The sequence below is a fragment of the Channa argus genome, chromosome 14, assembly GCF_033026475.1.
Source record: "Channa argus isolate prfri chromosome 14, Channa argus male v1.0, whole genome shotgun sequence".
In the NCBI taxonomy this organism is placed as follows: Eukaryota; Metazoa; Chordata; class Actinopteri; order Anabantiformes; family Channidae; genus Channa; species Channa argus.
In genome coordinates this window covers 4,745,433-4,768,962 of record NC_090210.1, presented here as the reverse complement: position 1 = coordinate 4,768,962, position 23,530 = coordinate 4,745,433, and the positions used below count along the sequence as shown (strand labels likewise).

Here is a 23,530-nt window from a genome sequence, read left to right as displayed (position 1 = left end):
GCGAGTACATTTTTAATTAATGCACAATTTTAATTAAAATTCAAGTGAATTTCATTGGTAAAATGTTAAAATTAATTAGATATAACAGGGTGCTCTGCTACTAAATGTATCTTGCACCAGAGAGACCTTCTACAGCAAATGCCATGTTCATTAAACTGTAACAAGGAAAAGCAGGGAGCCACGTGTATGCTAATATAATAAACAGCATGTTATTACAATGCAGTAGAGATGAACATTTCAGTGGGAAAACTATACACTACCTCTGGCTGACTGATAGGACAGTTTATAGTATTCAAATGGAGCCAGTGGTTTGATCCAAGAGATGGTAACTGCGTCCTCGGTCACATCTGACACCGTCATTTCTTTTGGTGGATCCATGCCTAGAAAAGAGGTGATTGGTCAAAGAGTGTTTACATGGAAACATGGGATACTGAATATTCTACAAGGCAAATCTCACTTTCATGTTTAAAAGAGTTTATCCTAATCCCAGAAGTATAACAGGAGCGCATTACGTGGTATATTATAAAGCAAATTCAGAAATTTACATAAACATCAAAACATAGTGCCCTTGAATGCCCAAGTATTTCAGTTATTTCTTGTTTGGTCCATTTTAATCTCCTCCTGATTACATTTACATAAATAGACTCGTCCTTGGTCTTGGAAGCACATGCATTTTTGAATGCAACTTGATAAGTTAAAAAAATAAAACACCATCAAAAGATGTTGCATGAGAATTCCAGCTAAAAGCACAATTCACAACAACACAGTGGGCGGCATTAGCATTGAGACTGAGCAGGGTTTACACAGCGGAAATTTCTTTCCTGCTGACAATTTGTTTTATGTGTCTCCTGAGATGATCGAGCTGCCACGGAAAGGTTATGGCAAAAACAATGTGAGCAAACAATTAAACCCATGACAGGTCCTTAGCTATTAGAGAAAGAAATAGAGGGATAAGAAAAGTTGGCGAAGGGGAACAAAAAAGACAAAAAGAGAAGACTTTCACTTCCATCTCTTTTTATGGGCAACGAATGACACTAGAAGCACTACTCCATTCTCTCTTTCATGCATTCAAAAGAATAATGGCTATTATTCACAAGCACAGGTGGAATTTATAAAGCTACGCTGGAAACTCACTTAAATTCCACTTGTATAAAACACAGTAGCACTTATATAGGTTGGATGTCTTACTAATTAGGTTTCCTTTGGCAAAGGTGGTACCAAAGAAAATTAGGCAGAAAACTGAAGTTTAAATAATAATCATATTCAAGATCTATACGGCTATTATCTATTATCTCAATTGACATAATTAATCCATTTGCACAGTGTAAGTTAATAAATAAGGTCCTCAGGCTTGACCACATTAACAATGCTTTTATACACACCACAGCTGATGATTACAGAACCAAACCTACTTTTATAACTGCGAACTGTGGCTTAAACGTTTAGCAAATCCACAAATGTAACTGTTGTCTCTTGTTAGAAAATCCCATTTAAACATACAAGATCAAAGTACGACAAAAGAATTAACCGAGTCTAAAGCCAGGTGCATGGAATACTGTACATCTGTCTCAAAATCCCTGTCCAATTTCACCGCTGAAATCTGGTTATCATCGTGTGTGGGCGAATGCAAAGTGAGAGAGTGCTCCAAGCCACCATGGTATTATATGAAATTGGCAGAGCAATCAAATCACGGTATGCAGGTGCCTCTAGCACTGATGCAAAGTTAACATCTCTTTGTCCAATGCTGACTTTTCTCTCTTCTCTATTTGTCTTCAGTCCTTTTACCTTTTCATGATTTACTTTTTGACCAGGGATGAACAAGTTTAAGCAAACATTAACTCCAGTTTTCTGAATGTTTGTTGTCTACAGGCACTGGGCATGTCAATGACTAAAAGTGGGCGTGTCGGTGGTCTGTTATTAGCCCTTTTTTTATCGCAGTAAACAGTAACTAGCCCTGCATGCCTTGGCCAAGACAGTTGGTAAAACAGCATTACTGTATAATATACGAGCAATGAAAATTCATCAAAAGAAACAGGGAAAACTGCGCGGAGGGACAAGTGAGGAGATAAAAGAAAACATTCTGTTTAAATGTACAGCCTGAAAATGACTTCAGTCACTGCAGCCTTCCACCTTTCTTTACATCCTTCTCTTTATTAGAGTGCCAATCATTACCAGCTTCTCCAACAGTGGTTCTGATGATTGACCACAAAGTTAAATCTATTTGTCGAAACGTTTTGGCTGTAAGTCTGGCAAACAAAACATGACTAAAAACTAAAAACCTCCATTACAGACTTCGAATTACAAAATGTATTCTGCTGTGGCTCTCTGGAAGAAAATGCTCAAACAGCATTTTTGCAAATACATGTTTCATTTCAAATCACTTCTTGCACTTTTCTTTACTTAGACGTGCTGCTTTCCTTCCAAAATAATCCTTTTTTTCTTTAGTCCTTGCTTTAGGGACTTTCATTTTGGTAGTGTCTGTCTCAGGTTACCCCACTGAGAACAGTGTAAGCCATTTTTGAGGCATTAGACAATTAATTGGTTAACTGAAAAACAACCAGTTTGATTTTTGATTCATGGTTGATGTAACTTTACAAAGGCACCTAATTACAGCATCTCTGTTGTGATGAATTTACAGCTGCTTTTGCTAATGTAATTGTTTTTGTTTTGGAGTTACAATAAGAAATTTCAAGATGTCACCAAGGTACTTAGGAATGGACATTTGTCAGTATTTCCTTCCTTTGCCCAAAACAGTAATAATATTGTGATGATGTAAATAATCATTTCATCGCAGCATTAATTTTGACAGAAATCCCTACACACTGACCATGCAGAGAAACGGTGGTACGAATGAAGGATGCATTTTAAGAGGATGCTATTTAAACAGAGCTCATGGAACACCAATATCTTTACCATCCATATATATTCATGCCCTGAGTCCCCTTAGGAACCACTTTTTCATGAATAAGCAGCTCACCTGTTGTAAGTGATGCAATAATGGGCTCAGAGGTAACTTCCCCCTGTATTGTGATTAGACTGATGGTATACTGAGTGGATGGCAGCAGACCCTGGACCAGAGACCTTGTCTTGGAGCCATCCAGCGTCACCTTAGAGGTGTCTGTCCCATCAGCAGAGCTGTAGCTCAGGATGAAGAGGTCTGCAGGTGGTGCTGGGGCGTTCCACGCCACCGACACTGAGTCTGAAGTCACCTCTGACAAGTAGAGGTTGGTTACAGGCCTGATTCCTGCAGGAATGAGGTTTTTAATGGTCATCGGAGAGTTTTTCAAGGACAGGTAGAAAGCCACACACAGCGAAGGAGAAAGTGAAACGCTGCCATCATCATGAAGATGACAAGACCAGCAATTCAGTGATGGATGGAAGCAGCCCTGGTTGGTGTGACAGATTGTTAATTATACAGTTGAGAAAATTAGCCTTGGGTGCAATCATGACGGGGCAGGTGACACACAGAGCAGACCACAATCAGGTGGAAGTAATGATTTAATTGGTCATAAAAAAGCGAAACTAATGAGATTATCTGCCACAAAGTTTAGGATGTGATGGGAATGTTCACAATAAAAAGATGGAGAAAATGCAATAGTAGCAGATGCTGTTGTCAAAATATGACCTGAACAGAAGATGATGAAATGAAAATGAACCAGTGTAGCAGCTGACACTGCAAGAAATGCAAAAGCACTTGAGTTTAAATTAGCACTGCATGGATGTACTGTATAAAATAAGGTAAAACGCAGTGACACTGACTCCTCCTTTTCTGATTTACCCAGATTAAAGGCATCCTGTGGAGTTTTTGTAACAGACATTTGAAACTTGAAATCTACATTTCAGCTGTTCACTTTGTTGGTCAATCATTGCCTTTCGTCAACCTGCTTTACTGGCCCAGTAGAGCAGCCGAAATTTGATGATAGTGAACTTTTTGCAGAGTAGTCGATGATTCGAAAGCCAGTGACATGCAGCACAAATGACTATGAGGAGATGATAGAGAGGATGTGTGATGAAAACGTCTATAGTTTTTAGTGTAAAGTCACCTTTGTGAAAGCACAAAAGATGCCATTAACTCCTTAAAAAGTGGAAGTTATAGTCATGGGTAGTGCTACCCAACTGTTTAAAAAGCTGAATTATTAGGTTCTGGAGGCTCTCTCTAAAATGCATGAAAATAAATTTTTGATATGATCAGCATTTTTTGGATTAGGGACTTAAAGATTTATAACAGAAAGCTACGTTACAAGTCGGGGGTGCAGAGCTTAAAAGGGAATTTAATTAGCAAGAAGTAGAATTGTCATACCAGCTCAATGAACTGCAAAACACATGACAAAATGCAAGCAAACAAAAAAATATATAATCTTACCCATTTGACAACACACAGATAATGATCAATTCAGACAACTATGACATACTAATATCAATCATATCAATTTACTGTCGTTGCATGTGTAAGGGTGCAGTGTGTAGAGTTTTTAAGTTCGTTGTAAAGACTGCACTGGCTGATTTTTCTGTTGTTTTTGTGTGTGTGTGTGTGTGCGTGTTTGTATGCCTATTCAACTCTATTTTCAAGAATGTGTACTGTGCCTGAACACATTTGACCTCCAAAATTTGGTTAGTTTGACTAGTGTGATCTCTTGGTTCCATGCTCAGGGACGGTTCAGCATACCATGCCCTGGTCCGCTTGAAGAGTTATAGCCAGCACACCATTCAGTGGACTTGGACACAGACAACATGCCCTCCAAAGCTGTGGTTATGGGGGAGCATTTCTTTTCAAAACAAAAAGGCACAAAGCCGTGACGTACGCTTGCTGGAGCATGAATTGTATAGTGCAATGTGATGGCATGCCAGTAGGGGAGAGGGGAGGGAGCAACAACCTTGCTGGGCATGGTACAAGGCAACCTTGCTTAGTGTGAGTACACTCTACAAGACAGGACATCTAAATGGGATGTAACAAAGATGCCCTGGACCTTTCACTGTAGATAATGAAACTAAAGTACAAAGAACTCCTATGCATGGGTTCATATCAATAATCATATACTGTTAATGAACCTAGTGTAAGGTAAGATAAGATAAATCTTTATTCATCCCACAGTGGGGACATTTGCATGTTACAGCAGCATCAAAAGTGTGGCAAGAATTTCTGTACTTAATGAAAAACAAAAAGCCAATATAAAACATCGATATAAATGAAAAAAAAAAACCCACCCACCCACTAACGATACATAAATACATAAATAATGAGGTGTTTGCTGTAAAGATGTAGTATTCTGACATGAAGGATCAGTATTGAACTTGATCTGGGCATTTATTTTATTTTATTTGGTTGTTGACAAAATGATAAAAATGGATCTGGTTAACTCTTAACCTCAACAGCAAATCGCTGTGAGCAATCAAAATCAGCAGCACAGACATTGTGCATGCGGGTTAAAATGACTAACATTTCCAAAAGCAGGTATTTTCAGCTGTTCTTGATAAACATTAAGTCTGTGATTTTTTTAATTTTAATTTTAAGAATGCACACACTAAATAATTCAATCAAGAACCCTAAACTACACATTTGGCATTTACACTTCAAATAATTTCAAAGGGGTGATTCCAGGGAATTGGGAACTCATGGAAACTTGTGTGATTAAGCTCGACTTCAGACTCTTGACTGTTGTGGGTTTCCGCTGAGTGTTGTGTGCATGTTAATTTCACACTACAGGATGATTTGAGCCGATAATCGGTTCTGACCAGCCTCAAGTCTGAAATGCTCCATGATTGTCCATGATTGTTTGCAGATAGCCACTAGAGCTCATATTCAGTGACAGAGAAAAACTTAAGAAGAGGCATTTGCCATCAAAAGCACTGTAGAATTTATGTTTTAGTTTAATATTCCCTTAGATCATTCAATGGATTTTTCTCCTCATGATCAGTTCACCTAAGTGCAGGCAGACAGATGTTGACAATATGGCCAAGTGCACGTTGGATAAGAAGATGACAGGTAATTAATTATTTTCCTCTGATTCTCTCGATCTGTCGTTTTATCCTTCGCCCATCTCTCGTCTCCAGGTGGTTTGAATGGTGAAGATAAAGGAAACTACAGATAACAGAAGAGGATGAATACAATGCCAATTTTTTCTGACAGTGATGGTGACAACTGCCATGATGGTCACAGTGATTAAGAAAAGAGTTGATGATGATGATAACGACAATGATAATGATGATGATGAGAGCCGTGAAGGAAAGAATGACAACTCTGACAGCAGGTAAGCATATGCCCATCATTTTTGACACCATCTTTTGTAGGAAGAAAAAATCACATCAAGCTTTCTGTAAAAATAACAAAGAACCAACAGAGCTGAGCAGATTGACAGGCAATCTGACATGTAGTTGGATGGAAAGACATAAGTCTGGCAAAAAAAGAAAACTAACTTGTGATTGAAAGTCTCAGAGAAAAAGAAAACACTGAGACGTGCAAGCAGGCAAAAGTGAGCGTAACAGCAAAACTGAGAAAATGAGGTGTTGAAATGAAATAAGAAGACACAACCACAAATGCATTTAGATGCAAAACAGAGGTGCAATTAGGGAACACTTGTAACGAGCTCATTAGCCGACTTGACTAATTTACCTCCTTTAATTGCTTCTTCAATACTTTCAAGATCCTCCATTTTCTTTAAGCGTGACTCGTCTTACCTGCTGTCACACTTTTGTTCATTATATTCACCAATAAGCTTCATTACACACCAGTGTTGTTAAAACAGCCGCAACAGGCAAATCTTTCAAGTCTGTATTTGAGCTGGAAAAAACACTAAGTAGTGAATTTATTGCAGCTCTATCTGATAATGAATTGGAGTAAACTGAGGTTTTGCTGCAATCTTGATACTCATTTATATCAACTGTTGCAAAGAAAGAACAGAGAATACTATTTGTAAATCAAAAAAAGGATGAAATTTCATCCCCTCTTCTATCTGATCATAAATTCCTCCTTATGTACAGCATCTCTTAAATATCTTGATGTTTCTTACATCATTTACATCTTTGAGTATCTATTACTCTGACTATTCCCTCTACCTGTGAAGGCGTCTATAGTAGCTGCGGTGCTCTGCTGTCTTCCCCTCCTTGCTGCTACAGTGATGGTGTACTCCGTCCCGGGCTCGAGATCCGTCAGAGTGGTGGTGGTTAGATTATTAGGTACTGTCAGCTGGAACAAGAAGCAGCATGCAAACTTAATGGCATTCTCTAAACTACGTAACAGTCAAAGGTCACTGCCTTGTTTGCTTGCTATTTTTAGATATTACTTGTTCAGTGTTAATCTGTCCAACTCTTTACCTCAGTAGTGACGCCAGAGGATGATGTGTAGGTGACCTTGTAGTGGTCGATGGGGCCCTGAACCACGCCCCATACCAGAGTGATGGTGTTGTCTGTAGAGGCTGTCACAGTCAGATCCAGGGGCACATCCAACTCTAACAGCAGGAAAACATGATTGTACTAAGACAAGCGCATGAGCCTATTAACTGTTATGCTGCAGAGTTCATCTGAGTTGTTGTCCACCAACAGGGTGACTTACTGATGACAGCTAATGGTGTTAGATGGCGTTTCAGGGCCAAATGTCACAGGTGTGCAACATTGCATAGAATGTTAACAATTACACCTTTATAGGTTGTTTTTCCTCTGGTGCACATGTCAGAGGCTTAAGAGTCAAATCTTACATTTGATCACATTTAAGTACTCTGTATTAATTTAAGCAATTTATTTGTATGCCCTCTTCTGGTTGAGCTACCTCAAAAACATTACTTTATGAAGAACCCAAAAATCCACGCCTTAAGCCTAATCGACATGCAGTTGTTAAATGCCAGTTATAAGTTCATGTTATGTTGTAGTTTTCCGTTTATTATCTTATTTTTCTATGTTTTACATTGCTTCGTGCTACACAAAGGAAAATATGAAATACTAGTATTGCACAATGCAGTAAAACTTTAAATAAAGGCAGACTATTCAGATTTTTCTAATCCACTGTGGGGGTGCAGTACTGTCTTCTGCCTTTTCTACTGTAAACAAAACATTCATGTCATGTACCCACACACCAGTGTGCAATTCCCCTTCAACTGCCTAAAAACAGGCAGGCGCAGTTGGTTCATACTGTACCATATCCTGTTACTTTATGTAAATGGAGTTGATGAGGACTAATGGAGGCACTGATTCACATTTTATTAGGTTTAATTTCAGTGATCTATTTCAATATTGCAATAAAGGCATTTTTTTGATTGTGATCATAATATTTATAATTCATTCATAATTTGTGTTCCACCACTGGTGCAACACTGATCATCACTGGGTAAAATGTACAAATTAGTAGTTATTAGTAGTTCACTAACTTCACTTCAAAAGGTGCCTTTGTATTAAACAAATGACCCCACATTGTGTATTTGTTATGTTCATTTTCTTTCATGCAGCACTGACCCAAATGCCCACTGGATCATGAATGTTTAATTCTCAGTTATTATTCGACTGCACTGCTTGCTTGAACAATCCATGTTTTGCAGCTTCTTGTCACATTTTTTTGTTTTGTTTTTTCAGGAAAGACAGAAAGAACTTCAAGTAAAGCCACTGCTAATGAAAATGATGCTTTCAAGCTTTTAGCAACTCACACAGTATAGTAACGTGCACAGCTGTGTGCCCAGCAGACAGGAGGTGTCATATTATTTAAAGCTATTTGAGAAAGATGTGATGGATGTAGTGCATTTTCAAAGTTCAAAGAGAGTGCGCAAAATAGGGGGTATGGAAAGAGCGTGTTCGTAAGGTAAATAGAGGCATAATATTGCTAAGTGCAAAATCCCTTCAGCCATTAAAAAAACAACAATTGGGGGAAAGATGTGCTCAACACTCAATGTGATGGGACAGATTGGTGAAGTACATTCAGTCCCTAACATTTCAAACAGAGGGTTAAGCGGGGTCTGTTTTTACGTTCAGGTAAAAACTCAAAACACAATAAAAATTCAAATAGCTGATCAAGTACTGAAGTAAAATGAGGGCCATTAGCAAAGTGGTTTGCATTTTTATGGATTTAAAAAGCTGTAATGGGAACTTTGACCCAAGCCGGTAATATAAAACAGCCACACACCTCCCTTCAACAGCACAATTCTTGCCAAAATCTGATATGCTTAATGTCCCTAAAATGGCTTTTAATGGTTGCAACAGGACCAATGCCCACAGCACAAACTGTGAACTCTGTGTATAATAACAAATGTGCTGTGTGCTGAGATTTTCAGTCTAACACTGCTGTGAGCCTTACATGTCTGAATGGATCAATGGCTTTTTAGAGTCTGTTATAAGCAATAATTCACTCACCAGTCCTGGCGTTCATTGTTCCTGGGGTACTCTGGTTACTGCCTTTTATGGCAGAGATGCCAATGCCATACTCGGTGCCTGGCAGCAGGTCTGAGGCACAGCCAAAGAGAAAACCAGTCACTAATTTAACACACAATGTAACAAGAGGAAACATCACACAGACTTGTTCCACACTCTCCCCTCAACTTAAAGTGCATGTCAATTAGATGGACTTTGTAACAGCCCAATTATTGCTACACTGCCGATTTGGTCGAAATTTACATTCAATTTTACATACTGTGTGATTTCTGAATAAGACTTCTTTTTTTGTCAGCTGCATAACTGATCAGTTTTAAATCACTTCAGTACGACCATAGTGACTTTCTAAAGCTACAGAAACAGAGATAAAGCAATGAGAAATGAGCCGGCATGATAGAGATCATTAGTGGAGAGAGAGAAGAGAGAATTGCAAAATGAGAGTGACACAGAAGGAATAGGAGTAGAGAGATCATTGATTGCAGTGGCCAAACAGAATAATAGACGGACCTTTCGCTTCTATTCTTATGCTGGCCGTGCCCTTTGCAGCACTATGGCCTTTCACAAAAAACATCCCAGCTGACCTCTGCTTTCTGACAGCCTTTCAATATGCCCGCAGGACAACAAGGATTTGTACAGATACAATCAGTAGCCTGTCAGCCAAGTGTTAGCTCTGGAGATAATCCTGTCATGTAAAACACACAGGCACTTCTTGAGTACATGTTACTGCAGATACACTCGGATAATACTGAAAGCATCAGGACAAAAAACTACACTGAGCAAAAATGGCCTACAGATGTTGATGATAAATAATTCACAGAGAACTGACTAAGCAGCAAACTCAATGAAAGAAAAACAACACTTCCCTCCTCCTCACTTACCTGTGAGAGTGGTCTTAGTGGTGGCTCCTTCATTTCGTGGTACAATGACTTTATCATACTGATCTCCTGCTAAAGTGCTGTACACCACCTGGTATCCATCCACCTACATTCAAACACATTGAAACATTAACAAAACCAAACTGAAGGTAATATTTGCAAGTAAGTAGTTTCAAAACAGCTTCGGATTAAACTCTGCATGGCTGATGGTTCAGAGAAAAACACTATTTTGCATCGGCCCTGTATGATGTTTGGCTCTCTGTCAACACTCTGCAAAATCATGAGGATGAATAAATTTGCAGCACTAAGAGGCAACAAGACAGACTGGCTTCATAAGTTTGAGTGTGTAGTTAGCGAGCCCAGGAATTATCACTGCTGCTACTGAGTGAAACAACTTGATTTATTACATTTTAATTCAGAGTAAAATGTTCAGTGGTCACTTGCATTCAGTAAAGTATTTGTTTCACTGCCGTTCTCGGCATTTGCCAAGCTGACGAAATGCAAACCCGCCTGTTTGTAATCATAAAGTGCTCAAGAAAATAAGGGTAAGAGAGTTTATGGGGTACAACGTGGGAAGAAACACCTCCTTTAGGGCACGGTGTACAAGGGTGATCAAGGAAATGTGGAGGGGGTCATGGGATTAATGACGTGTAGTGTGCAAAAAATAATAGAGCTCAGTACAGTTAAAATTGGCAAAGAATAAAAGATAAAAGACAAATTTAAAAAAAGTAGTTTTCCACCAAAACATTTTGTTTTGAAAAGCTTAGCTTGGAACTGGAAGAAGTATTTAGATCCACTAATTACAGTCAGGTCTGTCTAGAGTATATTAAGGTTTGATTAGGTGAACCATGTTAGAGATTTATTTATTGATCATTGTCCACATGTTGATTTGCCACAGTTTTTACTCCGGATGCCCTTCCTGACGCAACCCTCCCCAATTTCTACCGGGCTTGGACCAGCTGGGGATGGGAATGGGCTGTTGGGGGTCAGTTTCTTACCCGAAGACACTACATATAGTCAGGACCGGGGATCGAACCACTCACCCTGTGGTCCGTGGACCACTGTCTTTACCAAGTAATTGTTATTTGTACACCCCAAATTTTAGCATTATTTAATTTCAAACCCTAAGTTTTCTTACGTTTCGTGCAAAGGCAAAATGATGAAAATTGTTTCAGTGTCCAAATACAGTATATATGGCCCTGACTATAAGTAAAAGTACCCATATGAGACAATAAAAATACATCATTACAACTTTTTTTGTGATACAAATGTTCTTATGTGAAAAAACATCTAAATGTGTTAAAAATGTAGAGAAAATAAAAGTATATCTCTAAAACACAATAATTATTATTAGTAATTCATTAAGAGATCAAGTAAACAGCTTATTATATGTTACTGTTTTTATTTTGCTCAGCTTAGTTTATATTCTGCTGTGTTTTTTATCTTATGTTTTCTGGATTTCTGAAAATTACATGCAAATACAGTTTGGTCCATGTCTAATTACCTCAGCCTCACTGTTATCCCATTCAAGCTCCAGGGTGGTGGAGGTCTTGGACACAAGCCGCAAGTTCTTAGGAGCATCAATCTCTGAGAAAAACGATAAAGCTGACAATATTGGGGACACTGAGACCAATTCTCAGGGATTGTGAACAAGCAAACATTAGCAGTTTAAACAGCATCAGACACAGATAGAGTTACCCTGGAACTGTGAATAGTCCAGTTTGTCAGTATGCAGGATTATATCATTTACCGCAATGTCAACTAATATTAGTTTGCATGTTTATTATATTGAAGCATACAAATTGATAGATATTTAGATTTTTTTTCTGCATAGTACTTAAAATAGATAGTTAAAAGTTGTTTTGATGCTGTTGTTTCCAGTGGCTCTGAGTGTTTAACACACTGCACAGACAGCAAGGGAAATGTTAACAGGGCCATCAATGTTGTTGTCATGGGAAACCATGAAGTGGTGTCAACTTCTGTCAGTGGTGTTGGAAAATGACCTAATGTGTAATAGCTATCTGCCATGAAGCTGTCAGTGTTACTGTAGCCCGTGTTTGGTTCAAAATGCTGAGCGTGCATTGTCAAGCTTGTGATGTTTGGGGATATTTTCTTCATTCGTTTGTGGTAATTTATGTAAATCGTCGTATGGCTTTGAGCTCTTAGGACTACCATTATTGTATGAACTCAAACAAAGAAACAAATTCAGAATAATGTTGCGCCAATAATGGATTTTCTCCTGCACAGACTTTATAAGAGGAAAAAAATACCTGGAACAGATGTTCACTACCACAACCAATATAGATAAACAGTTTGGTAGTCATTAGGCCGTATGTCATCAACTCTTCTATTCCCTGAGGCAAGCAAAGAACCACACACACCATCACTACATCTGCTTGCTTTCAGACCTCACCGGTAGTAAATTCAGTGGAAATGGATCCGCTCTCGTTTCCTTCCCTCACACCACTGACAGACACCTCGTAACGTGAGCCAGGACGCAGAACCTATGCCACAGAAAAAAAACAAAGAGAGTTTAGTCTGTTTAATCTCTTTTCATGGATTTTTTTGTTTGTTTTTTTTTGTTGTTTTTTTTTATCTCCAGCCACAGAAGGCAGGCAAAGATTAGATCATTTAAAAAGCATGACAAGCATAAGCTCACACACAAAGTATTATTAATACTATATTTGTGAGTACAATGTAATAACCCCAAGGCAACGCTCAACACAAAGATAAAAAGTTTAACTGGTCAAAACTGACTGTTCTGTTCCCTGGTTGCACATAATGCGCCTGTGTATTCAGATAAGTGACCTTAGGACACACACACAAACACATATTCCTATTTCAATCCTTGTTTAGCACTCTCACTAACATAATGCGTTCCCTAACCCCTTACTCTAACCATCACAACTAAATACCGAACCCAAACCTTTATCCCAACTCTAACCTAAACCTATTTCTAACTCCTAACCCCAAAACCACCTTTATCATCAAACAGGGCTTCAAACTTGTTAGGACTAGCAAGATGTCATCATTTCACCAGAAGGTCCTAAATCAGTTAGGAAAACACTGGCCCCATCTAGGTAACAAACATACACACACACACACACCTGAAGGGAGTATTGGCTGAGCGTAGGCTGGAGGCGGAAAGTTGTCCGCGGCCCCTCTCCTCCCAAGAGACCATAACGCAGCACAATCTGATCAATCTTTGCTCTTGGTGGTGTCCACTCCACAAATGCCACAGTGTCGGACACATCTCGCACAATGAGTTGAGTGGGACCATCGATCACTGAGAAAAAAGAAGTAGACTTTATTGTTATCATTGTTACACTACTTTTGTACCTGGTATGGTACTGTTTGACATTTTTATTTCCAATTTAACAATTGATTTGGGGTTAAATACAAAACCTTTGTATTTTGGAAAAAACATTGTATTAAATGACATTTTACTTTTAAAAAATACTTTAAACAATATCTGAATTTTAAAACACCTGTATACTTTTGTTAGTTGATTAATCAAATATTTCACCCGTACATTAAGCAAAAAAGTCTTTAAATTCTTACTTTTTTCAACAATAAAAGCTAAACATTTTAAATATTAAATATTACTGTAATACAAAATCTTAGTCAAATTATAATTACATTTAACAAAATCAAAGAGTAAGTAAAAAATGATTCCTAATCAGACCAAACATTTTATGGATTTGGAAACATTTCAGTCAGACTTCACAGGGAAGCAAAAATGGAAAACTGAAAATAAAAGGATGAAAGTTTATGTTAATGCTAGCTGCTTCAAGCCTTTGTGGCAGCATTGTAGATGTGGATTTTCTATCAGAAAATGCTGTTGACAGTGAAGCATGTAACACTTATCAGACCTGACACGTGCTGGGACAATATGCTTTATCTGTGAAAGGTGTAAAACATAAGCCATGATTAAAGTCTCTCGATGCTGATTGCTGGAAAACAACATTTATTAGGTTTGAAGAGGCTGAAAAACATCAGGCGTAATGAGAAAAATCAATTTGTCTCACATTTTTCTATGTGCTCTTATTGTTAGAATATCAATGACAAAACATTTCAGTCAAGGTAATGAGGTGTCACAGAATGTGATTAGCACACTATTTCATTAACCAATCAATTACTTCTTTCCATCTGTTGCTTTACATGGTTATTTTCACAGTTGTGAAAAGTTTAGTCTTTTAACAAAAATCTATACATTTTAGTAAAATTATAGCCGTTTGGTTTTGTTAGTTTTCTTTCTGTGACATCCCAATGTCATATTCTGCTTTTTAAAATATTAATATCTTCTAAGCTATTTTAAAGATTTGCATCATTCACAGCTGAGATGAATCCTATACTCATTCCCTTTGAAAGAATACTGTGAATATTGGATTACATCCAGAGTGCTCATCGTTAAATAATCTTATGTTTTCAAAATGTCAGAGCTTGCCTGCATTTAATAGCAGTCAGGTTATGTAATTAGTGGATAAAACACAAATTTAATGCAACCACAAGGGGGCACAAGCCAGTGTCTTCTTGTGCCAGTCTGGATAAATGCAGAGGGTTGTGTCAGGAAGGGCATCTGACATAAAACACATGCTAAATTAAACCTGCAAATCATGACTTCCACACCGAGTCTGAGTTCCATACCAGCCCAGATGTGGCCCGAGTAACAACGACCGCCACCGGTGCTGTTGACCTACAGAGTACCGGTGGAAATCAGGCTACAGTGGATGGAGAAAGAGATAAGGAAGGCGTGTTCGTAGCCAGAGAAAGAAGAGGAAAGCCAAGAGTGTAGGACTGAAAGTTGGGACTTTGATCGTTGGGACTATGACAAGAAAGGCTATAGAGTTGGTTGACATGATGCAGTGAAAGAAAGTTGATACAATGTGTGTCCAGGAGACCAGGTGAAAAGGTAGCAAGGCTAGAAGCTTAGGAGCAGGGTTCAAGTTGTTCTACCATGGGTCAGATAGGAAGAGAAATGGAGCAGGAGTTGGAGATAAAAGTCAGAGAGGCCAGATTGAGGTGGTTTGGATATGTCCAGAGGAGAGACTGTAATTATATCGGTAAAAGGATGCTGAGGTTGGAGCTGCCAGGCAGGAGGTCTAGAGGAAGACCAAAGAGGAGATTTATGGACGTTGTGAGAGAAGACATAAAGTTAGTTGGTGTGAGAGAAAAGGATGTAGAGGGTAGGGTTAGATTAAAAGAAGAAGGGGATAAAATATAAATGTAGTCCCTAAACCTATACCTTCCAAGAATCTCCCATGACTGACACAGAACATGAGATATTTCTCTAATTGAAGTGCAGTAGGTCAAGCAGCTAAATCCACTTTGAACAGTAGTCAGGAGTTATACTTTATATTTCCAAAGATTTAGCAGGTAGTTACATAAAACTCTCAATTCATCAATTTCTTTGCTGTTCATACTATCATTTAATTTGTTGACACATACGTTTTGTCATAGTTCCCATTGTCACAATGCATTTCTTTTAAACTTTAGTCTCGTTTTGTTTTACAAAATACGCAGTCAATGAGTATTTATCATCATTGCTTTCACAGAGAAAATTAACACTGTTGCTTTAGTGTCTGGGAAAATGCAGGTGCTTCGGATTCTCACATCACCCCATTTCAGGCCTCAAAGCTACAGTACAACTTAATTGAAATTTATGCTTCATTCATGACAATCAATTTAAAGAATTCCACAATAAAGAATAAACTCTAAAAAGGAGACAAACCATTGTGTAATGCTCCAGACCCAAGCAGAACAGCACACAACACAACCCTTAATTTAAACTGAAAGCACCATATTGTTCTGTGATAGCATAATTATTCTTTGTTGCTGACCCCAGGGAAAACTTATGTGAATGACATATTTCACAGACGGAACAATACAGAGCCACCGCTCTACTTTAAAGTCTTTGTTATAGCTTTTGAGATCTAAGTAAGTAGCAGAGTTAGGTCTGACATACTGCAGGTCCACCCTAATCCTTGATGTATTAAAATTTGGCCCCTTGGCTGTCGTCCTAGAAAACATCATGAGGAAGATAGCGACAGAGAACTAGTTCCCATCAGCTGGCCTCTGCCCATGGTTTTCCTCCAACTCCTCATTGCGTTCCCTCTGTTTCAGAGGAAGAATAAATCTTGGCCATTAATAATTGAGTAACATCAAATTTGTCTTTTTCTTTTTTTTTTCTATAAAATAAGGTGTCCTGCATGGGGCTCGCGTGAAAAATAAATGAGAGAGTGCCATGAATTATTAATCGATATTTAATTACACTCACAAAATGAACAAAGACTTGACAGGAAATTGATAGTGTTTTGACTTCATGTGTCAGTTTGAATTGTAATGGACGAGGTTTGAATTGGATCTATTACAGCTGTCGAAGTAGTGTCAGCCGGGCAAGTGGTGGTGCAAAAGCTCGGTGACATTAGAGTCTTGGACATAAATGACCGACAAATACGTCAAGGTGACACTTGCTGCTTATGCTCTGGGTATTCAGCCAGCTGTGCACAGTGTTTGTATGTGTCATATCTTTAGAGTGCAGGACAAACTTTGCTGCATTTAACCGATCAAGTGATGGAAAACTAATGACCACGAGACATATTCACCAATTTATAATTTCTCATGCAGATATGTAAAACATTTACTGGTGCCAACTTTTCCAACACAATGGTGTTTGTCTCTGTTGAATAATCAGGGTAAATTAAACAATGTTTAGGCTTTGACAGAAACAAGCAACTTAAAATTGTCAAGCCTATGTGTTTTTTGCAGCTTTATAATCAACTTTTTGGTAAACACGTACAGTAAATGTTTAAAATGCCAGGGACTGGTTTGTTAATTAAAACCAATAAAAAAGAATATGTAAAATATAAAATTCAAATAAATCTTCTTAAACAAGCAGGAGTCAAACAGACAAACAAACAAATATCTAATGTGAATTTAAAATGTTTTCATACTCTTATGTAGATGTTAATCTTTAATGTGTGCGAATGAGCTGTTTTTATTATTACATACATGTCGTGACAGTAGCGGTGACTGGCTGACTTCGACCCTGGTCTCTGAGCGCCACCAGGTTAACAGTATACTCTTCCCCTGGTCGCAGACCAGTCTGAACAAAAGAAGTGATGGTGCTGGGCAGCTGTGCCGTCATCCCCCCATCGTTATCCTGGGAAAAGCAGAGACAGAAGCGATGAGATGAAAACAAACTGGAGCTCTGTTGCACACTGTTTGCATATTTTGAGTAAATGTCAGCTACTATGAGGCAGAGACTTCTCTCAGTGGAAATAAATAATCTTGCAGATAAAAGACTGTCCTCACCACTATGATATGAACTGCGACTCATGCAGCTAAGTTACCTACTACACTTTTCTGAATAGTACACCGAGCCTTTTTCTTTTGACTGTTTTTTTATCTTTTGGATGGGTTAGCACATTCAAGTCTCAAACTATGTCACTGGACAAAATTAAGTATGTAGACCATAGGCATATTTTTCAGACCAGGTTCTGCAGAGGCAGCACTATGTACATTTCCAAAGGCCTGTCACTCATCCATATGGAGCACTGCTATTCCCAGCTGTTCTCAGAGAGCCTGTGTTGCACATGCATTTCCTGCCGACAGACAGATGTTACACATACTGCTGCTCCAAGATCCCCCAAGCCTGCACTATGAAGGTTTGTTTTAAAACAGAATCTGTAACAGCTTGCTGCTTTCCCAAATCAAAACTGTAATTAGAGACGTGATCCATTTAATCACTTCAGGTAAATTAGCAGGACGGGCAGTAGCACACAACAGTAATGTTCCAATAACAACTAGTGTTCAATCTCAATAATAATAATAAAGTTAATTGGAGGTAACAGTTTATCCCACCCCAGTCATATATTGTTCTGGTAAGACAGAAAGTCAGTGTCAAGTTGTAGCTATAAGATAAGAGATAAGACTATATTGATCCCAAGATGGGAAAATTCCAGTGTTCCAGCAGCAACAAGACAAGCACCAGATGTGGTAAAAGACAAAGATTTAATGTGAAGCTTTGCTGCTATTCACGGCCTTCTCTTACCATTTAGATCCTCCATGTGTATTTACATAAAATGTTCAGGAACAGCAGTGTATTGTGCTGTTGGTAACCTATGTTGTTTAAGTCCTCTGAGCCCAATAAATGATCCATGTGGCTGGATTCTTAAAGGTGGGAACATAGATTTTAAGTGTAAAAAATACATTATGGCCACCTAATGCAATCAAACACAGTGTTTCTGCCATGAATTCTACTTTTACAAGGCTATAATGTCTCAGTTTTAGGTTGAAACTGTTGATTATTCTACTATGTGTTTATTATTGAAGTCAAAGTGGTTAGTGGAGTCGTACTGTAGTGCATTATAAAATGAGGGGGTTCTAAAGTTTTAGGCACCCTATTTAAAATTAATGAGGGGGCCAAAACCTTTCGGTGTATTTGAGAAAACTACAGCAACAAACACCCCTGGAGTTCTTAATAGAAAAATCAATACTCAAAATTATTTTCATGACTATATGACTCTGATACTTGCACAATACCAGCGGTAGTTCTGATTGAGTCATGGTTTAAAGACTTTATTGATCTATTACAAAAAGCCAAAATATAATATGTTCAGTGATGCAGTATAGGACAGTGCCATACAAATCTACAAGTACTCCACTAAGAAAACCATGCAATGTTTTCTAAGCAGTATTGAACAGAAACAATATTTAATTATAGACGCCAATAAACATAAAATGCATGTCTCCACACAGAAAGGCACGTAACATTTCATAATTTATTGTTTAATAATATTTTGTACATACTAGAATCTCCATCTGTAAACTAACTAAAGCTGCCAAATACATGTATTGGAAAAAATATTCCACTCTAAACTGTGGCGGAGTAAAAGAAAACAGTAACATGGAAATACTCACAAAGACTTCAAAGCTGTCCTTAAGTACAGTATTTAGGTAAAGGTACTTAGATACATATCTATTTATTTGAAGGTCAGATATCTGCAATACTGTAGCCATTTCTAACAATGTTAACAGGTCTTGAAGCTCACCCTCCCTCCCTCTGCCAATCTCTTTGTTTCCTTTTTACAAGGTAGTTGTAGTGTTCTGTGTTTGTTCATATAGACCAAAGCTTTCATGCCTACTTCCATTATGAGATTGTCAAAATTCACAGTCCCATTGCTGGATTAAATCCATGGGGTGGGACTGCCAACCCATAATATGATTTCCCCTGTGGCTGGAGCAAGGAAGGGGCGGCAAGGGGAGGAACACACAAAGAAGGGATCGAGAGAGATGAAGGTGAAAGAATAGGGTGCGAGGTACCTTCTGGGGAAGAGGAGAAAGTGTTAGAGATCTTAACCAAGCGGTGGTTGATTGGGAAAAAAAAAAAAGAGAGGGCAGAGTCAGGTTGTTAAAAGATGCTCAGAGAAAGAGGAAGACTGGATAAAAGGGAAGAAATTAATCAACTGAAACTAGAAGGCTTTTTTCTTCATTCAGAATTTTTCTATCTGTAATAGGGCTTGAAATAAACACAAAAATGCATCTGAACAATCAGATTTGAGGCTTGGAGCCTGGCTGGACCAAAGGATATCTCCCGCTGAGAACACCTTAAAGGAGAAAACCAATTACTGTGAGAGGGCAAAAAAGTTAGAGTGCAGACAGTACCAGCGTTTACAGCAGGAATTCGAAGCAGAAGGAGGTTTTTGCTTTCTGGCTTTGATCGTGGTTCGTGCAGGAGTTTGATGAAGGGTTATTCTGGAAATGGGTTTAATGGTTCATCCATCTAATAGCAAATAAGCTTAAGACAATCTGCTTGTGTATTTGGCATGAGCTTTAACAAACCACCAAGAAAACCAAAATCCATCACGTTATTTTTTCTACCCGTTGCCACATAGACATTGAATGATTCATTTAAATTTTGACTTTATTGAGATTTGAAAATAGCTATTTTAAAAAAGAATATTTAGTTTGTTCAAAAAGCAAAGTGAAAGCAAAGTACTGTTCTGTTTTCTCATCTCTCTGTCTTTTCACTTTCCTGTAGCTTTTTGTCCACACAAGGACAAAGCACTCGTTCGGCATCCTATCGAGCAGTCTTGCTTTACACCGCTGGTGAACACACACTGAGTGGTCACATGGATTTACTCTACCTTGGGGATGAAGCTGATCTCCCATCCATCGAAAGAATAGTAGAAGGGTTGCCAGTGGACCTCCACTGATGTTTCTGAGATGGATCTGAAGACTAAACCATCTGGATTGGAGAGATCTGGAGAGACATAATATTGTTCTTCAATGACCCACACAGCCCATTAATCACTACTCACTCTCAAACTTAAGGTATGAGATATTGAACCATGCACTTTTACATTTCTTTTCTTTTCTGTTGCTTTATGGAAACGTCAAGATGGCAACACGCATGGATGCAGCGGCTCTGAGCTCTTATCTTCGCTGCATCTCATCTCATCTTTATCTTCCTATTGTTTTTCCCATTGTGTGTGTAGTCATGTGTGAATGGAAAATGTGTGGATGGGTTTAAATCTACATACACCAAATCGGAGTTTCAGAATATTGGACTTGACTGTCAAATAGACATTACAAGGAATTACCAGTGGTCCCACAATATACAACCGGCCATAGTGAGACCTCCAGGTTCCCTTAGAACGTTATTGGATTTAGGAGCCGGGGCAGAAGGCAAAAGGAGCAGAGACAAAGGCGGAGCTGCAGAGCAGGCCTATTAGTTTGGCTAAAGAGGCAGCCCCACAGACCTGCACAAGCATGTTCCTGGCCAACACCAGATCTATCGCCACAAAATAGACGATTTAGAACTACACATGATGGTGAACAATTATACTGAAGACTGCCGTGTCACAATAATTACAGAAACATGGCTACACCCACTCGTCCTGGATGCGGCAATTCAGCTAACTAGCCGCTCCAGAACAAGCAGCTCTTGTAAGTCCAGAGGGGGAGGAATCTGAATCTATGTCCACCAGGACTGGTGTATAAATACCAGAGTTGTTTACACCCATTGCTCCTCTGACCTGGAACAAATGACCATCATGTGCAGGCCCTGCCATCTACTGAGAGAGATTTCACGAGTGCTTGTTATTGCCGTTTACATACCACCCGATGCTAATGCTAGCACGGCTCTCTCTCGGCTCAGTGAACACATAAGCAGATTACAGCAGGCTCATCCCGAGGGAGCCTTCATTATAGCTGGGGATTTCAATCAGGCCTGTATAAGACTGTCTTACCAGAGTTTGAGTAATATGTCAAGTATCCTGCTAGAGGGAGTAAGACACAGGAATACAGAGCTATATCCCTCCCCCACCTTGGTATGTCTGACCACATCGTACTGCTTATGGTCCCAGGTTATAAGCCCCTCAGTAGGAGAACTAACCCAGCTGTGAAGACTGTGAAGACCTGCCCTTTTGAAGCATTATGCCAACTGCAGGATTATTTAAAAAACTGAGTTGTGTGTTTTTAAACACCTGGAGCTGCACGAATACACTAAAACTGTGTTCTTTTATATAATGTCACGGTTGACAAGCAAATCAGGTTTTAGAAGCATAAGAGACCCTGATGACGACAGAGGTATGGTCACTCCCGCAACTCCACCTTCACAGCAGAGGACAGAGTAGCCAGGGCAAAGAAGAGATACCACCTCAAAAACTACAAGGGCAACAAGTTGGAGGCAGCAAATGATGCCTCACTGGTAAAGAAACTAAACCTCTTGAGCCACGTACAATTACTGGGGAACTATGTCAGGATGCTTTTTTATTGACTTTAGTTCAGTTTTAGTCAAAAAGCTGACTGACCTGGAATTCCCACCCCTCGCTTGCATCTGGATTAAGAACTTTGGTTCAGACCAGCCACAAACAGTGAAAACGGGGGCCCACATATCCTCCATCCTGACACTCAGCACATGCTCCCCAAAGCACTGCATGCTGAGCGCCTTCCTGAATGATTTGTGTACATATGACATATGTGTTTCCAACCATAATTCAAACATCATAGTCTAATTTGCGGACGACACTACAGTGTTAGGTCACATCACTAGAGGGGACGAAAGCGCATACAGGATGGAGATTCAGAAGCCTGTTGCATGGCGTTCAGTAAAGAGATGGTGATGGATTTTAAGTGGCAGAGAGGGGACATTGGCCCACTTTAGATAAACAGTGATTTTGTGAAGAGAGTCTCCTCCTTAAAGTTTTTCGGGATCAATATTGCTGATGACCTAACACGAACCATCAACACATCAGCATTAGTGAAGAAGGTTAAACAAAGATTTCATTTCCTCAGACTGCTGCAGAAAAGCCACGTGGAGGTGAAACTACTGATGACTTTCAATCCCTCCACAACAGAAAGTGTAATAGCGTACTGCAGTAAAGTGTGGTACACCAGCTGTACAGTGGGAGATGGGAAAGCCCTGCAGAGAGATAAAAACAGCACAGAAAATCATTGGCTGTCCCCTGCTTTCCCTGGAAGACATTGCCAACCTCTGCTGTATCATCACTATCTCTCCTCTCTGCTCTGATTTCCCTCTGTCTCTCCCTCCCTGCTGTGCTGCCTAATCAGCATCAACTCACCTCACCTGTTGCCTCCCCTTTATATGCCCTGGTTACCTGCTTCTCTCCTTCAGATCATCTTCCTGCTTTCTGTGAGTCTAGATACCGGCTTCTCCATGAGTTCTGAGTTTTATCTTCTGTTCGTTTGCTTTACCTGTTTTCTACGCTTGTCTGTTGACTTTTTCGTCTGGCCACTGGACCCGAGTTTTTCCTGAAAAACTCCTGCTCTGCCTGCCTGCAAGTTTTTGTAGCAAGTGATTCTTAACTGAACTTTACTCCGTGGATTTTATGAGCGTTTCGACTTTTCCTTTGTAAGGGATTTTTGTGCAAGACCGAAGACTGTTCTATTTCCTCCAAGGTTTATCTCTGGACACTTTTAGTTGCTACTTTGTGTTTTGTTGCTACTTTATATTTTAGTTGTCACTTTGTGTTGCCTGTGTTGTTTCCCTGATATTTTCAGCCGCCTTTTGTTCTCCTCGTTTTCCCCATCCACTCCAGAGAGATCTCCACTGACTAATTTGAGCTGTTATTCACCTTCTCCCATTGATCTCCATACCGCTAGTTGCTTCCCCGGTCACCTTCGCAGTGCACACCACTTTGCTCTCCCCTGCCTGTTCCATCATATCTTTTATATTCAATAAACTCTGTTTTGCCTGCCCTCTCCTTTTGCTGCCCTGTGTTTTCCTGGGTCCAAAATAATTCTAATATTAATACTAATAGTACGATTGGCAACCAGGGTGG

The 23,530-nt window shown here is 39.2% G+C and overlaps 1 protein-coding gene across 7 annotated transcripts in view; it reads right to left on the bottom strand.

The window, feature by feature from the left end:
* Positions 1 to 23,530, bottom strand: part of tnr (tenascin R (restrictin, janusin)) — a 172,454-nt gene that overhangs the window by 34,066 nt on the left and 114,858 nt on the right. For 5 of the 7 annotated variants that reach the window (XM_067475086.1, XM_067475085.1, XM_067475087.1 and 2 more), the window contains 11 exons: positions 20,372 to 20,487; positions 17,235 to 17,385; positions 13,331 to 13,509; positions 12,637 to 12,727; positions 11,728 to 11,828; positions 10,227 to 10,329; positions 9,331 to 9,420; positions 7,312 to 7,445; positions 7,054 to 7,183; positions 2,978 to 3,244; positions 261 to 380 (listed from right to left, as the gene is read on the bottom strand). In XM_067475086.1, coding sequence (XP_067331187.1) covers positions 261 to 380; positions 2,978 to 3,244; positions 7,054 to 7,183; positions 7,312 to 7,445; positions 9,331 to 9,420; positions 10,227 to 10,329; positions 11,728 to 11,828; positions 12,637 to 12,727; positions 13,331 to 13,509; positions 17,235 to 17,385; positions 20,372 to 20,487 — 1,482 coding nt within the window. The remainder of the gene's footprint in view (positions 1 to 260; positions 381 to 2,977; positions 3,245 to 7,053; positions 7,184 to 7,311; positions 7,446 to 9,330; positions 9,421 to 10,226; positions 10,330 to 11,727; positions 11,829 to 12,636; positions 12,728 to 13,330; positions 13,510 to 17,234; positions 17,386 to 20,371; positions 20,488 to 23,530) is intronic. The other 2 variants (XM_067475088.1, XM_067475089.1) reach the window with 2 other exon arrangements.